The following is a 21,254-nucleotide window of genomic DNA, read 5'->3' on the forward strand; positions in this document are numbered from 1 at the left end:
TAACTGATGAGGACATCCCTCCTGAAATCTTTCCAGCTGTCTGAGGTTACATTTCCAGGCTTCCTGCCCTTCTGAAGCCATGTCCTGCCTGCTGTGCTGCTGCTGGGGGTCAGGCCCTGTGCACTTTTCCTTTTAGGAACTCGATGTTTTCTGGTGGTTAGTCTATATAAACTCTCCAATTGGATTCATTCTTCGGATCACAGTATAAACATTCTGTGATAACTAAATTTTTGTTAATCAAAATCTACTTTTCCTAAGCCTGATTTTTTTTTTTCTGAGGAATTTGGGCAATTATGAGTATCATAGTCTCTCAAGTTCCCATTCTGCTTAAAACAACAAAAGCTATCTTATTTTATTGGGCACAGTAGCCTATGCCTTTAATCCCAGCCCTCAGTTGGTGTGGGCAGTGGCAGTGAATGTCTCTAAGTTCTAGACTAGCTCTGGTGTGCACATGTGAAGTTCCCAAGCCAGCCAAGGATACAGACCCTGTCTCAAAAGACAAAACATCAGCTTATTTTGCCATCACTAAAAAGCCTAACCAGGATAATCTTATTGATGAAGCTGATACTTTCATGACATAATCCTCCCTACATAGTTAGAGACCAAACTTTTAAACATAGAAGTTATTATGTGGGACATTTCATACTCAACCATACTAGGACAGACAGAGCAGTTTGGTTTTCTGTAACCTAACACTCTACTTATCTTTAAAAACCTAAGTTTTGATGGTAACTACGTATAACTAATCTACCACCAGTCACAGTCAGCACACTCTTGTCCTCCAGCGTCTCTAGCTCCAAGTCATTTTGTCAGATCCAAGATCTCAATCTTTAGAGATCACGGCTCATGATGCAGACTTTGTACCCGGTCTGACACTGTCCTTTAGGTCCGAGTGACGTCCCCTTTGTGGTTTGGTGGCTTTTTTTTTTTTTTTTTTTGAGACAGGGTTTCTCTGTGTAGCCCTGGCTGACCTGGATCTCACTCTGTAGTCCAGGCTGGCCCGGATCTCAGGAATCCGCCTGCCTTTGCCTCCCAAGTGCTGGGATTACAGGCGTGCACCACCACTGCCCAGCAGTTTGCTGCTTCCTTGATTCTCCTACACGCTCCTGAGGCTCCTGTCTCACACCGTGCCCTGCTTCTTCCTTCAATGGCCCTTTCATCTTTCAGAACAGGTTTCTTTTATTTACAGTACTGTATCATGCATGAGCAGTCTCCCAATTGATCTTTAGTTTGAATTTTAGGAGGTATCTACTTTACTGTTCAATGTGACTAAATGTCAAGACTGAAAAAGCATAGGGTTTACACCTTTTCAAATATCTTTTCTATTTTTAATTTTTTTCCTATTTTTTACATCAAATTTTCCCTCAGGAGCTATTCATTTTGGCTGTTGAGTTATTTTCTGTCTCTCAAACTACTAGGCTTCCTTAAACATTGTAAGATTTAGTTTTGAGACCAGGTTTCACTATACAACCTTGGCTAACCTGCACTAGCAATATAGACCAAGCTGGTCTTGAATCTGCCTCTGCTCTCTCAGTACTGGATTACAGACATATGCACTATCATGTGTGACTCAATTCTGCCTAATTCATTCAGTTTTCATGGGTTCCCTTAGCACTGTGGACTTTAGATTGTGTAGAAATCTTGAGCAGTAGAGAAGCAAAAGGAAATCTTACGCAGGAGTTCTCTAACCGGCTGGCATGACAGCTGTGCTCAGATCCACAGAGAAAGCAGACAGAGCAGGTCTTCTCAGCCCACCGTTACCAAGTTACTGAGAGACTGATTGTAAGACAAGGTCTCATACTGTAGCCCAGGCTGGCCTTGAATTCGGGGCCATTTTTCCACCTCAACCATTATGCCTAATTGAAATCTCTGCCTTTGTCACAGGCCTAGGCCAGACTCTGGCTCTTCTTTAGGTCACTGAGGTCACCTTATCAACCAGCTGTGTTAACAGTGATGACAGCTTAGCAGCAGAATGCTTACCCAGAATGTACAAGGCCCTGGGTTCCATTTCAAGTACCATAAAAACAAACAGAAACCACACAAAATGGTAGCAGGAAACAGGCAAATGCCTGTATGCTCCCTTTAGAAGCACAATACACAATACACAGCAAAAACTCACCTGTAGGTTCTACATACTATATTTTGTACTACTATCTCTATGACTTTTTTTTTAAAGACATTTTTGTTTGCTACCTTTAAAAAAATTTTTTTTTTTAAATTTTATGTTTAAAATTTAAAAATGTTTGATTGGATAGTATCTATAAGGTTAAATGAAGAGTCTTACTAATATGTTTTTTTTCTTTATTTAAATACACAATGAGGATTTAAAAAAAAAAAAAAAAGACCAGGAATCTGGTATGTCTTACCAAGACAGTTTGAAGCATCAACTTGCTCTTTCAAAAAATCCACACACATTTTCTTCACAGGTTCAATCTGGTACTGATTTGCTGCATCTAACAAAGACTGAACATTGTTGCTATTCACAGAAATTCTGTAAGTTAAAGGGAATATTAATTTCACATAACTTTTAATTGCTTAAATAATATTAATGTGAAGCATTATGCTCCCTCTAACTCCCCCATTATAGTTTTTTGTTTTAAGAAGTCAGGAGCAAACCAATTTGTTGCAATGATGTTTTTCTGTGTCAGACCCCAATTTTACTCCCCCCAAAAGAATGATTCTTTTTAACTCACCTAGCAGTATAAGCAAATTCCACCAGCTGTTCAATAATATCAGGTTCTGCATCCTTGAGTTCTACTTCGAAGGACTTAGATTCAAGCATGTTAGCTGACAGGACAGAAGAAACACGAATGACAGCAGCACTGAGGGTTAACTGAGGAACCAGCCACACCAGCTAATAGTGAATACAGTGAACACTAGGACAGCTATCTCTAAAGGGAATAAATGAAAACACTCTTCATGTTGTAGCAGCCGGTGTTAGTAGCACCTGTTGGACTGATCTAAGAGCTTCCTCAAGTGTAAATGAGAAAGACAGAAATCCAAGTCCTAAAATAATTCAGCGCCACTCTTCTCTAATATCCCTCCAAATTTTCAGAGGTTGGTAGGACACCAAAGTCAAAACGTGAGGCAGGTACATTATTTAACATGATGAAGATCACGGACGAGATAGGTGTCGTGATGAACACTGCAATCTCAGCATTGGGAGGAGGCAGAGGTGAGAGGATCACTGAAAGTTCCAACCTCGCCTGGGCTTATAGCAAGCTCCTGTCTCAGATCAACAAAACAAACCTCATAAGGCAATACTGAAGGGTGTAATCAGGTTCTAGGTCTCAGTTAAAAAAATAGACTTCTTTCCACTACAGTGTGTCTCATTTCTCTCTTGGGGCTAATGAAGGAGCACTCACTGTGTGACCGACATCCCAACTGACCACTCTCATTCTCTTTACTGTCTTGTTGCCTACGTTCTAAAAAGCTTTAAAAACTAGAAAAAATGTGTATTTAGACTCTACCCAATTCTCATAGAAAAAAACAATAGTTTTTACCTAAAAATACTTACTTGTGAACATTAAGTTAAAAAAGTGACTGGCTGCAGCCAGAACAACACGGTGAGCAGGTATCTTTCTTTCCTGGACCATGAGGATCACATCACATAATGTTCTCTAGTAAAAAGAAAAAAAAAAGCATATAAAATCTGGCTTACTGGTTATAGCTCAGCAATATTAAGCATAACAAAGTAGGAACCTACCAAATGCTGTAATGACTATACATATTATATGTGTATAGGATACTTATATCCTTTCCACACACTTTAGAATGCATTTGTCAAAGACTTACAGAGTGTCTGTTAGATAGTATCAAAATTTGGCACTATACTTATAATGTATATTACAGCATGAAACCTGTTATATAATTCATAATCCTACCAGTCAAGCAATTATGGAGAGATCTAACAAAAATTTAAGAGAGATGCTAATAGAATAAGATGATTAAAAAAAATCTTCCAGCGATAAATTAAATAATGTTTTGTTGACTTTGAATTTTTTAAAAGTCAATGAAACAGGTTGCAAGGCTGTTAAAAAGCTCTGAAGTTTAGAAAGGGCTACTGAATTAGATCAACCTATTGGAGTTCTAATTCCAGAATGGAAAAAACGAAGTGTGTTGCCTTGGGGAGGAGATTTTGCATTTGTTCCAACAAGGAAAGAAAAGCTATGTTTTCCATCCTGTGGTGGTTTGAATATGCTTGACCCAGGGAGTAGCACTAGTTGGAGGTTTGGCCTTGTTGGGGTAGGTGTGGCCTTGTTGGGGTAGGTGTGTTTTGTAGGAAGAAGTTTATCACTGTGGGCTTTGGTTTTAAGACCTTTATCCTAGCTGCCTGGAAGCCAGTCTTCTCCTGTTTGGTTTGGGAATAAGATGTAGAACTCTCGGCTCCTCCTGTGTCGTGCTGCCATGCTCCTGCCCTGATGATAATGGACTGAACCTCTGAACCTGTAAGCCAGCCCCAGTTAAATGTCCTTATAACAGCTGCTTTGGTCATGGTGTCTGTTCATACTACTGTTTCACAGCAATAAAATGCTAAGACACATCCAAATTGTTGGAAATTAAATTTGACAGGAGACCCCCTGAAGATCTTGGCTGCAAACAGGAAGAAAGAAATCAGTAAGACCAAGAAGGCATGTAATTTATATGCTGATTCCTCTGCATGGGAACAGTTCTGAGACTGGCTGAGACCTAATTGTCCATACATTTTCATAACTCTTGTTGGCTACAGCATTCTTATGACCTATTACATGCCATCCTTTCATATGGTATGGATGGAGATTTATATTGAAGCTAAGTTATACACTCCAAACTAACTTAAGAAAGATGTCTTTCACTTGCTCAAACATAGAGCATAGAATTATCTTTAACTGTTATGTGCACAATGTCCATTCCATATGTATGTTAATGAAGAAATGTGCATTACTTGTGAGTTTGTGTTTGCAGATAAAAAGGACTAGACGCCAGCGAAGACAAAACAAGTAGCATAGGTGATTCAGCCTCACATACTGTTTCAATTGCTGTTTCATCAAAACTTCCACTATTTATGAATGACCCAGTTCATGACAGTGTTTTACCAAATCAGAAAGCAGACTGAAATAGTAGCTTTGTTTAAATTCTCCCTAAGACATTCTAGAGGGCTTAGTTTATTCTCTCATATTTATTATAACATTTCATCTGACCTATGTTATCTTCATAGGTCATGCTTGTTGTCTTAGTTTGAGTTTCATTGCTGTGAAGAGACACTATGACCACAGCAACTCTTATAAAAACATTTAATTTGGTCTGGCTTATAGTTCAGAGGTGTAGTCCATTATCATGGTGGAAACATGGCGGCATGCAGGCAGACATCGTGCTGAAGACAGAGCTGAGTGGTCTACATATCTATGCATAGGCAGCAGAAGGGGACTTTGTGTGTCACTGGTGTAGCTTGAGTCTATATAACCTCAAAGCCCACCTCTGCAGTGAAACAATACTCCAAAAAGCCCATGCCTACTCTAACAAGGCCATACTTTCCAACAATGCCATTTTCTACTAAGCATTCAAACACAAGTCTATGGGGGCAAACCTATCCAAACCACCATACTTGTGAAAATAGTTACTATTCTATTGTTGTGAAGAGATAACTATGACTAAAGCAACTTAGAAAAGAAAGCATTTATTGTGAGCTTGCTTACAGTTTCAGAGGATTAGTCCTTTAGTCCCTTATTAAAAAGCCAGGCATGGGGCAGGCAGGCAGACAGAGATGGGATCTGGTGTGGGCTTTTGAAACCTCAGAGCTTACTCCCCTTGACATATCTCCTCCAATAAGATCACACCCATTCCAACAAAGCCATATCATTCGTTCATTCATTCATTCATTCATTGAGACAGTTTTTTTCCATAGCCCTAGTTGTCCTGGAACTTGCTCTGTAGACCAGGCTAGCTTTGAACTCAGAGATGCACCTTCCTCTGCCTCTTGAGTGCTGGAATTAAAGGGTGCCACCGCTTCCCAGAAAAGCTATACCTCTTAATCCTTTCCAAATCGTTCTACAAACAGGGAACCCAAAAATTCAAACTATGGAGACCATTTTCTGTCAAATATTCCACTCCCTGGCCCCCACAGGCTTGTAGCCATACCATAATGCAAAATGCATTCAGCAGAACTTTAAAAGTCCCCAGTCTTTCAGTTTTAAGACTGCTTAAAAGTCCAAAATCTCTTGGAGACTCAAGGTAATCTTTCAACTATAATCTCCTGTAAAATCAAAAAGCAGATCACTTACATCCAACATATAATAGCACAGAATATACAATTCTAAAAGAGTAGAAAGGCATAATAAGGAAATACTGGATCAAAGTCTGAAAACCAGTAGGGTGGACTTCAAATCCAAAATCTCTATGTCTGATGTCAAAGGGTTTATTAGATGCCCCTCCCCTCCAGCTTTGCTGACTGCAGCACATTGCCCTCTTTGGGGCTTGTTCTATATCCTGTCTGCACCGCTCCTTAGCAGGCATCCCTCGGCTCTGGCATCTTCAAGAGCTTTCTTAGGGTCTACAATGCACTCGGCTTTCTTCTTCATGGCGTCATACAATGGCCTCTCTGGGTCTCCATGCACAAGCTCCCCCTGCAACCAGTTCAGCCTTAGCAGCTTTCTCAACTGCAGAAGGTCCCATGCCACTTTCATGTGTATGCCTTGAAAAAACCAGAACCAGGTGGCTGATCCTGCTGCTTGCTGGGCCAGGAGCACAATCCCCTCCCTGACTTACAGCTGACTTGCTGATGGCTTCTGAGTTACAAGATTAACTGGGTACAGACTCACCCTCAGGGTACCAATTCTTGTATTATATTTTGAATTCAACCTTTCTTTAAACTTCAAATCTCCTAGAGCACAAGACTTGGTACCAGTATTACACTTCTGGTGCTCTTTTTCTTCTCAAACTGTACATTTTGTATTTTTCTTGCCAAGTTTGTTCCTTTTCATTTTGTTAAGTTTCAAAACTGTGACAAATGGCTGATGTGCCTGCCTACTTAACATGAAAATGAACCTGGCCTTCAAGTTCTCCTTATCATCCCTCAGTCCTTACATGTTACAGGGTATGACTGGCACAGCTACCCTCTTACTATGAACTCTCGAGCCCAGGGGCCCTGCCCTTCCCTAGAGGCTACCCTGCCCCTCTCCCCACTTGGCTCAGGGTCATAACCACTCTCAACTCTCCCAGATGTATCTGACTCTGGCTATACTCTCTCTTTTATCTACAATAAACTTTCTCCTCCACCATACCTAGGAGCAGTCCTGTCCTGTCCTGCCAAATACTGTAACAGGGACTGAGGGATTCTGAGAGAATCTGGAGGCCAGGTCCAATTTTACATTAAACAGGCACACCTCAGCTATTTGTCCCAGGTCTGAAACTTAATACACAACATATCTGAATAAGACTGATTACTAGCTGGGCAGTGGTGGTGCACACCTGTAATCCCAGCACTCTGGGAGGCAGAGGCAGGCAGATTTCTGAGTTCGAGGCCAGTCTGGTCTACAGAGTGAGTTCCATGACAGCCAGGGCTACACAGAGAAACCCTGTCTCGCAAAAGCCAAATCCAAAAAAATAAAAATAAATAAATAAATAAATAAAAACCAAAACAAAACAAAAAAACCAAAAACAAAAAAGACTGATTACTAAAAACACTTTGACAGTCACTACACTAAGCTGTCTTGAAATCTCCTCTGCCTATGACACTGATCCAAAACACTTCAATTTGGCCTCTGGTAAAAGCTTAGGACAATGGCAAAGAGCAGCAATGTTCTTTGCCAAAATAACACTATAGTTGCTAAGCCACTTGCTAATATTCACCCCCTCAAGAGCAGGGTTTACATGGTCCACATTGCCCTTATTACTACTGTCCTCAATGCTCCTACTAGGCCTATTAAGCCATACTTAACACATTCAACCATTTTTCTAGTCCAAAGTCCCAGTACTCCATATTCCTCTAAACAACAGCATGGTCAGACTTGCCACAGCAGCACAATGAGGGCAATGTGGACTATGTAAACCCTGCTCATGGGGGGATGAATATTAACTTGCCTTAGTGTTCTGCTGCTGTGAAGAGACACCAGGACTAAGGCAACTCATACAAGAAAACATTTAACCGGGGGAGGGGGGGCTTGCTTACAGCTTCAGAGGGTTAATCCATTATCATGGTGGGGAGAATGGCAGCAAGTAGACAGGCATAGAAATGGAGAAGTAGCTGAGAGCTAGCTATATTGTAATCCAAAGGCAGAAGGGAGGGAAGAAGGAAGGGGAGTGAGGGAGTGAGGGAGTGAGGGAGGGAGGGAGGGGAAATGGGAGGGAGGGAGGGAGACTGTGTTGGCATTGGGGTTTTGAAAATTCAAAGCTCCAGAGACATACCTTGCCCAACAAGGCCACACCTTCTAATCATGTTCAAATAGTGCCACTAACTGAGGATCTTTCTCATTCTAACCACAACTGTAACCCCCAGTGTGGTTAAAAGTCAGTCATGGATATATTCCTGAGTAGACTGTAGAGTTAATCATAAATAGATAAGATAAATCAATAAAAGAAAAACTGAGCTGGAGAGATGATTCAGTAGTTCACTTCTTGCTGAGTCTAAGGACCAGAGTCTGGATCTTCAGAACCCACGTGCAATGCTGGACGGGCTTGGGTTTGCCTGTCATTCCAGCCTTGGACGGTAGAAAGAGAGCCCCAGAAGAAGCTGGCTACACAATTCAGCAATACTCACAAACCTGGGTCTCACTGAGAAATCCTACCTCAGGAATAATGTGGAAAAGCTATCTATGGAGTAGGATTCTGACATCAACCTTGGGCCTTCCACCTGCACTCATATCACATGTGTGCATGCACACAGATGCACACACATGTATATCAGACCACACAGCATGGAAAATGGAAGAATGAGAAGGGAGGGAGAGGGACAGGAAGGAGAGGGACAACAGGGATAGAAGGAGGGAGGAAGGAAGGAAGAAAAAGGACAAAGGGAAATGGTGTCCTTACCACAAGAGATTAGTCACCTTTTTGGGTTGTTAGTAAAACAGACTCAATCCATAGTAAAATTGAAGACATAAATTTTAAAGCCTTTCTGGGAATTGTGCTTATTCCAAAATGCAAAGAAAAATAAGGCAGTTAGCAAAAAGGCAGTTCCACTGGCCAGCTCTTGGTGACCTAGCAGCTGCTTACATAATCACCAGCTGGATAAAAGGTGTGTGCCTGCACAGAAGGGCCCCAGCCTAGCCAGATCTCTTCTCTCTCCACCTTCCTCACTGATGTTTCCCTGTCTCCCTTCCTCTTTCTAGATGGCCTTTAATTCTCCTCTTCCCCAATTAACTTCTTACACTAGATCAATAAACCTCTTACATTGTACCTGCTGTGTTGTGCAATTTCTCAGAGGTATATCTTGGCACAGCACGACAAGAGTACACCGGCACTGGCTGGTTTTGTGTGTCAACTTGACACAGGCTGGAGTTATTACAGAGAAAGGAGCTTCTTTTGGGGAAGTGCCTCCATGAGATCCAGCTGTGGGGCATTTTCTCAATTAGTGATCAAGTGGGGAGGGCCCCTTGTGGGTGGTGCCATCTCTGGGCTGGTAGTCGGATTCTATAAGATAACAGGCTGAGCAAGCCAGGGGAAGCAAGCCAGTAAGTAACATCCCTCCATGGCCTCTGCATCAGCTCCTGCTTCCTGACCTGCTTGAGTTCCAGTCTCCTGACTTCCTTTGGTGATCAACAGCTGTGTGGAAGTGTAAGCGGAATAAATCCTTTCCTCCCCAACTTGCTTCTTGGTCATGATGTTTGTGCAGGAATAGAAACCCTGACTAAGACAACACCCATACCTCAATTTATCCTATCAAAGACTAGACTTGAACATGCATCCAATCTGAGTAATACAAATAGAAAAGAGAGAGAAAAACATAAAATTAGACTATATTAGAAGAGAATTTTTTAAGGGGAAAATAAGTCAGACCAAACAATTATGAAAGAAAAAGAAACAGTTTAACTACCCTCTGGAGGAAGGGAGGACAAGATACACTATTTGTTAAAAGAAAGGACAGTATTATAGAAAAAAAGTTTTAAAAAAAGAATTCAGTTTAAGACGAAATTATTTCTCTCAGAAATAAAGCATGGATCTACAAAGTTTTATAAAATTCTTTTTAAAGCTAAATAATTTTTTCCTTTGAGCTAAAGCCCTTCCTTTAAAGACTAAAGAGGAGTTTTTCCTGTATTAAGTATTTTGAAAGGTGATTATGGTGGGATAGGCTACAGTGGAACGTATCTAAGAACTTATGGAAATAAGACTCCAGAACTCCTCAATTCTAAACATAAACCTCATAATTTCCAATGTGGAAAATTCAACATTAAAAAAAGCAATGGAGGTACAGCTATGATGAGTACATCAATCATCTGGAGCCAAAATCAAGAAAAGTGTGTGTGTGTGTCTGTGTGTGTCAGTGCGCTGGCTGGTTTTGTCTGTGGAGCCATCCCTGGGCTGGTAGTTTTGGGTTCTATAAGAAAGCAAGCTGAGCAAGCCAGGGGAAGCAAGCCATAAGAAACATCCCTCCATGGCCTCTGCATCAGCTTCTGCTTCCTGACCTGCTTGAGTTCCAGTCCTGACCTCCTTTGGTGATGAACAGCAGCATGGAAGTGAACAAATTAAACAAACCCTTTCCTCCCCAACTTGTTTCTTGGTCATGATGTTTTTGGTCTAGGAATAGAAACCCTGACTAAGACTCTGTGTGCGTGTACGCCTTATCAATGTCAGGTTTACCTACCAAATACAAAACACAAGCAAGTAAGCTGAGGCTACCTGAAATATATTTGTATTACACAGAGAAAAAGGCACTAGAGACATTGACCATTTTGTTACAAATAAGAATTTGTCTGCTGCTCCTTTGTTCACAAAGTGTGGAAAATTCAAACATCCAGGAATGATAAAGTTTTAGGGCACCCTCTAAAAGTGACACTTATCCTTATAGAACCACAGGCCTTAAAGACATCTGTTATATTCTCCAACTACTACAAATTGAGTACAAAGAGGAAAAACTCCTTCAGGAAATAGATTTACAGATAGAGGAACTCCACAATGGGACAGGCTCAGAAGAGGCACATCCAAGGTCCCTAACAGCTGGAGGAGCGAAACTACAGAAGATGCAAGGCCACAATCTGCTTTGTACAACCCCTGGCAGCAAATAGGGGTAGGTAACTTCTCCAGTGAGGGAGGGAAGCTCTGTCACTCAAGAGAACTTGGCACCTTCAGCCATACAAGGTCTATAAACAAACAACAAAACCAAAACCACTGAACCTTAAATATGCAGAATAAACAACGAAGAAAAGAAATGCAAGGAAACCTGGGTACTCAGTCTAACCTTTTGGCAAATTTCTAACATTTTGCACAAGAAAAAAGAATGAATCGTAACCTAGAGAAGCAACAGTCTGAACACAGACAAAAATCTCTACTTTAAGAGATAAATGGTTCCCCTGGAGGGATAATTCATCCGAGCCGGGTTTTGTCTGACATTCTACGGACCAAAGATTGAGGGTGGAGTGGGAGTGCGTGCAACCTGTTATTGTGCAATCTTAGCCAAAGCTAAGATTTTTTCTTTGAAAATTATCCGTGCTAAGCCAGGTGTGGTGGTACACATCTTTAATCCCACAGGCAGGAGAATCTCTGAGTTTGAGGTCAGCCTGGTTTACAGATCAACAGTCAGGGCTACACAGAGAAACCCTGTCTTAAAAAACAAAAAACTATCTGTTCTGCCAAGCAATGCTTTACATTTTACTTTGTATTTATTCTCTCTCATTGTGCAAAGTTATAGTATGATAGATGAATTAAAAATGCCCTTTTTTTCTTTTGAATGAAGTGAAAATCAAAGTATCTTTTTCAATTCCCCGAGGACCTTTTACCTCTGCTTCCAATATTAATGTACACACACACACACACACACACACAGAGAGAGAGAGAACATTATAGTAGTTTTAGTTTCTTCTTAAAGCAGCAGAATCTATTTTCAAAGGGTCTTAATCTCCTCTGGGAAGAGGAAGGGACCAGTGAGGGATGGAGGGAGACAAAGGGGGATAATGTATAGGGACAGAAGTAGGTGAATACAGCCAAAGACCACTATATGCATGGAGAAGAATGTAAGAATGATATTCATGGGCTGGAGAAATGGCTCAGTGGTTAAGAATACAGACTGCTCTTCCAGAAGTCCCGAGTTCAATTCCCAGCAACCACATGGTGGCTCACAACCATCTGTAATGAGATCTGACACCCTCTTCTGATATGTCTTAAGACGACGACAACGACGACGACGACAGTGTACTTACATAAAACAAACAAGTAAATCTTAAAAAAAAAAAAAAAAGAGTTTAGGGTTGGAGAGATGGTTCAGAGGTTAAGAGCACTGACTGCTCTTCCAAAGGTCCTGAGTTCAAATCCCATCAACCACATGGTGGCTCACAACCATCCGTAATGATATCTAAAGCCCTCTTCTGGGGTATCTGAAGACAGCTACAGTGTACTTACATATAATAAATAAATAAATAAATAAATCTTTGGGCCAGCGTGAGCAGGGCTGGAGAGAGAAGACAAAGTGTCTGAAGACAGCTACAGTGTACTTACATATAATAAATCTTTTTTTTAAAAGTTTAAAAAATGAAATCCACTATTTTATATAATATGTGCTTGTATTAATTTCCTATAAGAAAAAAAACATCTATTTTCATATAATTTTGCCTTGTGTTTTTAGATAGTGTCTCTATCTAGCCCTGGCTCTCCAGGAGAGAAAGCATACAATATGTAAGAGCCTGTTGACTAGGGTGACATGGAACTCACAGAGATCTACCTGCCTCTAGCTCTAGAATGCTGGGATTAAAGGTATGTACCACCACATCTAGGTCATATATAGAATGCTTTCTCTGTTGCCAGAATTAATAGCATTTAGGATGTAGGACAGGGAGGCAGGCTACTTTTAGCCACGTTTACACTAAAGTTGAAGCAGAAAGACTTGCAATTTGGCTAGAAAACCCTGTGTAAAGTTGGGGGCCAAGAAGACATGGTTTGAAAAGTTAGGGCTAGTGTTAAGAAGCAACTAAGAACTTAGCATCAGGACAACAGGAAAGATGGCTTGAGAGCTTCTTAAGGATTCACTAAGGTCCAACCAATCCAGGTTCAAAGATATGGGTGTATCAAATTCACTTGAATGACTTCCTCTGAAGAAAAGAGAACTCCAAACACCCTACTCTCAAAGGGCTGCCTAGGAAGCTGGCTTCTCCAGGTTTCACTTCACTGTGCTCAATCACTCCAAAATCATGGCAATTTTAGCCTCTAAGTGACTGGTTATTGTTTCAAGCTGCAGTTGGTGGCAGAACCTAGTGCTGCTGTGATGGTGGTATTACAGACAAGACATGATAGAGCTGTAGAAACTATGAGAACAACAATGCAATGACTAAGATTTAGTGGATATGTCAAGTAGGTCTCCTTTCTTCCTCCCCAATGTTGCTATTACCAGGACTTAATCTCTGGCTGAGCAGTATTTGAGGGCTCTGTTACTTATCAAGTTCCCATAGATCCTCCATCCATCTCCCAGTTCAGTGTACTCAGTTTAAGTGTTTCTGCTCAGATGAAAGGGCATCCTGTGATGAAAGGGCCCAGGACACACAGTTCTGCGGTGGGACAGAGTCCCAGTGGAAGGACCTCCTGAGATACAGCAGCTCAGGAACCTTACACCTCTGAGAGGAAGCCTCCTCAGCAGAAGTATTGCAGCTCCCAGGAGAGGGCATCCCCAGCTGAGCTGAGCAGCTCAGGAGCCTTAGTCCGGCTCCTCGTTGCTTCCCTTCTTTTCATTGCTTCTTCTTGGCTTCTTTCTACAAGAGAGTCACACTAGGCAGAAAATCTCATGAAAGAGATTTATGGAAGGGCCCAGGATACAGAGGGATGAGTCCAGAGGGCTGCCCTCTGCTCCCGGGTAGACAGCAGTAAACTGGATAAGGGGGAAGTGCTTATATAGGATTTCTGAGGAAATCTTCAGGGCAGAGATTTCCAGAGTGAAGATTGATGAGATTTCAAGTCATGAGCTTGTAGTAGCTTAGGGATTGGTGGGTTTCCTGCTCAGGGATTGGTGGGTTTTTGTGGAAAGCTCAAGGGGATTGGTGGGTTTTTCTGCTCAGGGATTTTTTTTAATCCCCTTTTCCCTGCATCAGGCCTTAGTTATGATGGGAAGTCCTTCCTGGCTACAGCTGGCTTTTGCAGAGGCACCATCTCTGGTGGGGCTACTGGGGGCTGAGGAAGACACTGGAGAGCTGCCACTGTGGAGAGCTGCCACTGCAGACAGCTCCTGTGAGACAGCTCCTGAAATGGTGTTTCACAAAAGCTAAAGGAGGAAGGGTATCCACTGTGGACAGCTACTCATGCTGGAAGTAGGCAGAGGCAGGAAAGTCAATGCGCTACCATGGACAGCGCCTGTGGCTCCTGGAAGGGCTGCAGGATGAGATCATTGATGTTGTGGTACAATCATTTAACAAAGCTGCCATTTTGGACAGCTCCTGTGGGACATTTTATTGCTGGGGCCATAGGCTGGGGCAGGAAGGACGGACCTGCCACCACTTCGATGGCTTTTGTGGTGTGTCACTCAGGGACTTCACTCAGTCCTAGCATCAAGTCTCACCCATGGTGCTAGCAGTAAGTCCCTCTGATTCTGCCCACCCCCACCCATGCCACCTGCACCAGTACCTTCCCCTAACAACTAATCACAAAACTATTAGTACTAGTCCATCTTGGTCTCTCTTCCTGACATCTATGCACCTTATTCTCAATGGCTTCTCAATAGCCCCCCTCCCCACTCACAAATCAACACCAAGTATCTTAGGGTGCTGAGCAGTTTTGTATTTTCTACATAATCTGAAACCTGCCAAAATGCAAGAAAATAACTCCCACTCAATACAACTGAAGTAAAAGTATCAAACATAATCAACAACTCTAACTCCAGATGTCCAAGTCTCAGTGCAAACACCAAGATTATCAATCCTACAGTAATATTCCCCAAAGATAATAACCCAGATGAATCTCAAGACAGAACTGAAAAGAACAATCCTAGACATGGTCTAAGAGTGTAACTGGGAAAACAGAAAACTGAATGAATTTAAAAAAGGACAGGAATAAACATCATTTAGCCTGAAGCAATACAAACAACTGACTGAAATAATGATACAAATATAAATATAATTGAGCTATAAATACACATAATATATGAATATAAATATACTGGGATATATATATATATATATATATATGTATATATATATATATATATATATATATATATACTGAAATACTAAAGAAAACCAAGGCTGAAGTATAAACATGGAAAAAAATTCAACAGCCTGTGAGAAAATTCAGTGGAAAGCCATACCAACATGTAGTTCACACAGATGACAGACCATCTGGACATGAAGACAAGGTAGATTATTGCCCACTAAACTAAAGAGAATGATTAAGTAAAAGCAAACAAACAAAACAACACCACCAACAACAAAACCCTTCAAGAAATAAATATGAATAAACTTTGGGACATCATGAAAGATTAAATCTATGAATCATAGGCATAGACAAATGAGAACAACTCCAGATCACAGATACAGATCTTCAAATAACTCCCCCAAACTAAGGGAGATGCCTGTTTAGACACGAGAGGTACAGTGTGTCCCAGCTTCCTGTTCTCCCTGTGTGGAGCTGAGACTATCATTAACCATGCTCTCTTTCTGTGGCCATGCCTTTCCTGCCATAATGGACTCTATTCCTCTGGAACCATAGGCTTAAGTAACCTTTTCAGGCTGGAGAGATGGCTCAGCGGTTAAGAGCACTGCCTGCTCTTGTCTGAATTCAATTCCCAGCAACCACAGGGTGGCTCACAACCATCTGTAATGGGATCTGATGCCCTCTTCTGGTGTGTCTGAAGATAGCAATGGTGGGTGTACTCACATATATAAAATAAATAAATTTTAAATGCAAAAACAAAAAACATAAACCTTTTCTTCTTCAAATTGCTTTTCTCATGGTATGTTAGATTTAAGGCCTGCTTCAACAGGAAACTGATGACCCATACTGTAAATTTGGCCAAGAGCCTGTAGCTAGAAAAAAAAACTAGTACTCTCCTCTTGTTAAACTGATATAGTATCTAACTGCCTCCTAAATACTTATTTCTAGCCCCTAGACTAGTCCAGAGTTTACCTCCTCAGAGAAGCTTCTTTTGACAGTGGATGGAAGTTAATACAGAAGACCAAAAATGATCAAAGTGCAGAGATATCGTCACTGTGGAGTACTCCTGCCCAAAGGGAACCCACTCACACACCAACCTCTGAACACAACAGGCAGTCGCACTCACCAACTCTCAACTACAGATGTTACACAAAGCTGCACCCCTACATGAGATGCTACATGGATGCCGGAAGACAGTCAGGTTTCCTCACGGGTAGGTAGCCTGATTTAGTTAACTGTGCTTCACTGGACAGCTTTATAGCAAGATGCATGACAACACTGATTGGACCAGCAACTTTTATGATGGTGGGAAGCTGATATCGGGACGGGGGGGGGGGGCACAAGAGAACTGGGCGCTGGAGGGAAAGTGAAGAACTGATCTGATCAAAATAAAATGTGCTTATGTAAAAGACTAAGCTGAAAAATATCCTTACAAGACACAACACAGTAATCTATGCTCAAACTGGAAACTCCAGAGTCAGTCATTTTTGTAATCCCCGAGTGGTGCACCTCAAAATCTGTCAAATCAGCTGCTGGTCCCTCCTACCCCACAGCTACAGTAAGTAGTAGTCCCTCAGGAGCTGTTGAAATGGCAGTTCCTGTCAAAGTGAAGGCTCCTCAACACCTTCAGCCTATAGCTATTACAGGAGCTGTCTACAGTGGTAGGTCTCCTCTCCCACCTCAGCTGGACCTGTCTCTCTCACAGGAGCTGTCCACAGTTGTGCATCTCTTTTCCTGCTTAGCAGGAGCTGTTCCTCAGGAGCTGTCCTTCCTGCCTCAGCATACAACCATCATAAAATATCACTGCAGGAGCTGTCCCACAGGAGCTGTTCCACAGTAGCATCACCTCCTCTCCAGCCTCCCCAAGTAGCTCCACAGATATGTTGCCTCGGCCAAAGCTACCTACAGTCAGGACTTCCCATCCTAACCCACGGGCCCAATGCAGGGAAAGGGGGTGAAAAACAGCCACCAATCCCCGAGCTTCTCACAAACTCCACCAGTCTCTGAGTTCCCTAAACTTAGAACTTGAAATCCCACCAATCCTTGATCTGGAAATCTCTGCCCTGAAAAGCCCCACCTCCTATGAAATCTATGTAAGCACTGCCTTTGTTCAGTTCCCTGCTGTCCACTCCTGGGAAGAGGGCAGCCATCCCTGGATTCATCTCTCCACTCCTGGACCCTCCATTGTTGTTTTAACAAACTAAATTCCAATCGTTAGATTTTACCAAATGAAGAAAGACTCAGGAGCCAGATACTGTGGTGGAAGCCTGCGTGCTCAGAGAGGCAGGGAAAGCGCCAAGCTGACCTTCCTACTCCACCAACTACATCCCAGAAGGACAAGACTTTCTCCTCCACTGTTTGAAATACCTCCTGACTCAGTGTTTCTGCTTATGTTCACTCCCTCTCAGCTGGTTGCTTGCTCAGCCCCTTGACCTAGGATTGACTTTACTCTTGGATTAAAGGTGTGTCCTTAGGGCGAAGCCACTCGAGTACTTGTTTACAATAAACAGAAAGCTCTTGGGTTAAAAGTGTGTCCTTGGACTGAGTCATACCACACACAACAAGGTCATAATCTTGGGGTTCACAATGTGATCAAATATACTGCAACACTCCAAGAAATCTCTTATGACCTGCTGCCTGGTCTAACTGTCTCACTGGAAGACGCCAGGAGCACTGAAGAGAAGGAAAGATGGCACCAGTGGGGTGGGGCTGAGGCTCCTCGGCTCTGCTGGGATACCCTCTCCTGTGAGCCACAAGACCTCTCTGCTGAGGACGCTTCCTCTCAGTGCTGTGTGGGTCCCAGGCTCCTGTGTCTCAGGATCCCCTTCCACTGAGACACTGTTCCACCTCAGAGCTGTGTGGGTCCTGAGCTCCCAAATCCCAAGATACCCTTCCATCTGAGCAGAAACACAATTTTAGCTAGCAAGCCTATCCAATTCTCAAATAGGCTTTGTGTTTCTCTCACAGAACTCCCAATAACAGGTTTAACACAAGGTTTTAAATGATAATTATATCTGAACTCATTTCATAGTGAAAAATGCAAATTATATCCTAAAGATATGCCCCCAATAAAGAAACACATAGCCATTATTAACATAAAAAGATACATTAACTATATATGAATAACAGTGATTATGATCCAGCCTTGTAGAGCCTTCTCATATTATTTAATGAAATTAATCACAACAAAAGGTTAGGAAAATCAAATGGCACTCTAATTAAATAAGATGCCACTGTTCACTCATTAGAAGAGCTAAAGTAACAAATGCCATTACTGCCAAGCTGTCAGAAGTACACATTTGGCACAATTATGTTGGAAGATTTGAGAACTGTGTGCTAAAACTGAATGTGGTATCCTCTCTGTAATAACTCAGTAACTTCCCTCCTTGGCATTTGCATACTTCAGTGTGGTATAGTGCTTGCTCAGCATGTACAAGGCCCTGGGTTTAATCTCCAGTGAGGTATAAAAGAAAAAATGGAAACAAAATAAACCCAAGTATGCACTGCATGATTCTATGTTTATTTATAAAAATAAAGTCATAAAATAATGGTAATTATTGTGGGAGAAAGCAATTGTGAAGGCACAAGAAACCTTTTCTTTTTTTGTACTGGTCACATTTTAGTCCTATTATTAGGAATGTATTCACTTTATAATTACTGAGTTTCAGATCTGTAAAACTTAACACTTTATCAGAAAGTTCACTTTAAAAATAGACAGAAATGACCAGGATGATGAAAGAAAAAGCACAAACCCCAAAAAACCAAGACTGCTGTCTCCACAGAATGCTACTTCTACAGTCTGTCTGTACCTAAGCTGGTGCTGAAAGTTACATACACTGGTAATTAGACAATGGGAAAAAGGCAGCCCTTTAAGAGGTAATGAAATATTAAGGGATTCAGGAGCGCAATATGGTTCCTGTAAGAGTGACCTAGGGGCTGGAGAGATGGCTCAGTGGTTAAGAGCTCATACTGCTCTTGCAGAGGACCTGAGTTTGGTTTTAGCACCATGTTGGTTATTTTATGCCTATAACTTCAGGTGCAGGGGACCTGATCCCCTGAAGGTACCTGCAGCATGTGTACTATCCACTGTCTATGCAGCCATGTGTACAATGCAGTCTATATAGTCATGTGTACTATCCACTGTCTATACAGCCATGTGTACTATTCACTGTCTATACAGTCATGTGTACTATCCTCTGTCTATACAGCCATGTGTACTATCCACTGTCTATAGTCATGTGTACTATCCACTGTCTATACAGTCATGTGTACTATCTTCTGTCTATGCAGTCATGTGTACTATCCTGTCTATACAGTCATGTGTACTATCCTCTCTCTATGCAGTCATGTGTACTATCCTCTGTCTATACAGTCATGTGTACTATCCACTGTCTATACAGTCATGTGTACTATCCTCTGTCTATGCAGTCATGTGTACTATCCACTGTCTATGCAGTCATGTGTACAATGCACTGTCTATACAGTCATGTGTACTATCCTCTGTCTATACAGTCATGTGTACTATCCTGTCTATACAGTCATGTGTACTATCCACTGTCTATACAGCCATGTGTACTATCCACTGTCTATGCAGTCATGTGTACTATCCTCTGTCTATGCAGTCATGTGTACTATCCTGTCTATGCAGTCATGTGTACTATCCACTGTCTATACAGTCATGTGTACTATCCTGTCTACAAAGCCATGTGTACTATCCTCTGTCTATGTAGCCATGTGTACTATCCTCTGTCTATGCAGTCATGTGTACTATCCACTGTCTATACAGCCATGTATACTATCCACTGTCTATGCAGCCATGTGTACTATCCTCTGTCTATACAGCCATGTGTACTATGCACTATGCAGCCATGTGTACTATCCTCTGTCTATGCAGTCATGTGTACTATCCACTGTCTATGCAGTCATGTGTACTATCCTCTGTCTATGCAGCCATGTGTACTATGCACTGTCTACACAGCCATGTGTACTATCTACTAGACAACATTCTTTAAAAACTCATTGTATGAGTGGATTTTTATAAGAACACCTGTCACTTCCCCCAGTCTCAGTTCTTCTCTAATAAGCATGCCTTGCTTCCACACAAAGCGATTCCTTTATTTTCATGGTGCACTACATGGTCCCCAACAGATGTTGAACAGATATTGGTAATGTCTTGGACCTTCAAAATCAAAAACTAAATAATTCTGTTTTCTTCATAATTACTAATCTCTGATTATTTTGTTAGAGCAACAAAATAATGGCCTCATAGCAGTACATAAAAGAAATGACCTAAATTGTGCTACCTAAATCCATAAACAAATTAGTAGGTAGGGTAGGGACTGGAATTGTGGTGTGCTAATTTCAGCCTGTTCTGAAATCTTAAAAGAATGTTTCAGGGTATATGTGGGGTGCCCTTGTCATCCAAGCACTCATTACCTACATGGGCAATAAAGAGGTTAAAAATGAAACAAAATATGACACAAATTTGAGCTACAAAGTATTTACCAAAGACTAAGAGCTTCCTCAGCTCTTCCTCAGCTCCTGCTTCAGCCTCTCCTCTCAGCTGGCCAGCCGTCACTCTGTACAGTTAAATCTTCCCTGTGCCAGGAGCAACACTGTACAATCAACACTTCTACACATCTTTTTTAAAAATGTGATTTGCATGAAAATGGCCCACATAGGCCCATAAGGGGTGGCACTATTAGGAGGTGTGGCCTTCCTGGAGGAAGTATGTCATTACGGGGTGGGCTTAGAAGTTTCAAATGCTCAAGCCAGTCCCAGTGTCTTTTTTTCTACTGCCTGCCGATCCATGCAAACTTCTCAGCTACCTCTTCCAGCACCATGTCTGCATGCACGCTGCCATGCTTCCCGCCATGGTGACAATGAACTAAACTTCTGAAATCTGTGCGCCAGTCCTAATTAATGTTTTCCTTTATAAGAGGTGCCTTGGCCATGGTGTTTTGGGACTTGGGATTAGGAAAGCAGTTGAATGTTTT

At 41.8% G+C, this 21,254-nt stretch overlaps 1 protein-coding gene across 3 annotated transcripts in view; it reads right to left on the reverse strand.

Annotated features, from left to right (window-relative positions):
• Window positions 1-21,254, reverse strand: part of Klhl7 (kelch like family member 7) — a 48,403-nt gene that overhangs the window by 24,604 nt on the left and 2,545 nt on the right. For all 3 annotated transcript variants that reach the window (XM_052173044.1, XM_052173046.1, XM_052173045.1), the window contains 3 exons: window positions 3,518-3,620; window positions 2,694-2,787; window positions 2,367-2,491 (listed from right to left, as the gene is read on the reverse strand). In XM_052173044.1, the coding sequence (XP_052029004.1) occupies window positions 2,367-2,491; window positions 2,694-2,787; window positions 3,518-3,620 (322 nt within the window). The remainder of the gene's footprint in view (window positions 1-2,366; window positions 2,492-2,693; window positions 2,788-3,517; window positions 3,621-21,254) is intronic.

This window comes from Apodemus sylvaticus, chromosome 2 (genome assembly GCF_947179515.1).
Source record: "Apodemus sylvaticus chromosome 2, mApoSyl1.1, whole genome shotgun sequence".
In the NCBI taxonomy this organism is placed as follows: domain Eukaryota; kingdom Metazoa; phylum Chordata; class Mammalia; order Rodentia; family Muridae; genus Apodemus; species Apodemus sylvaticus.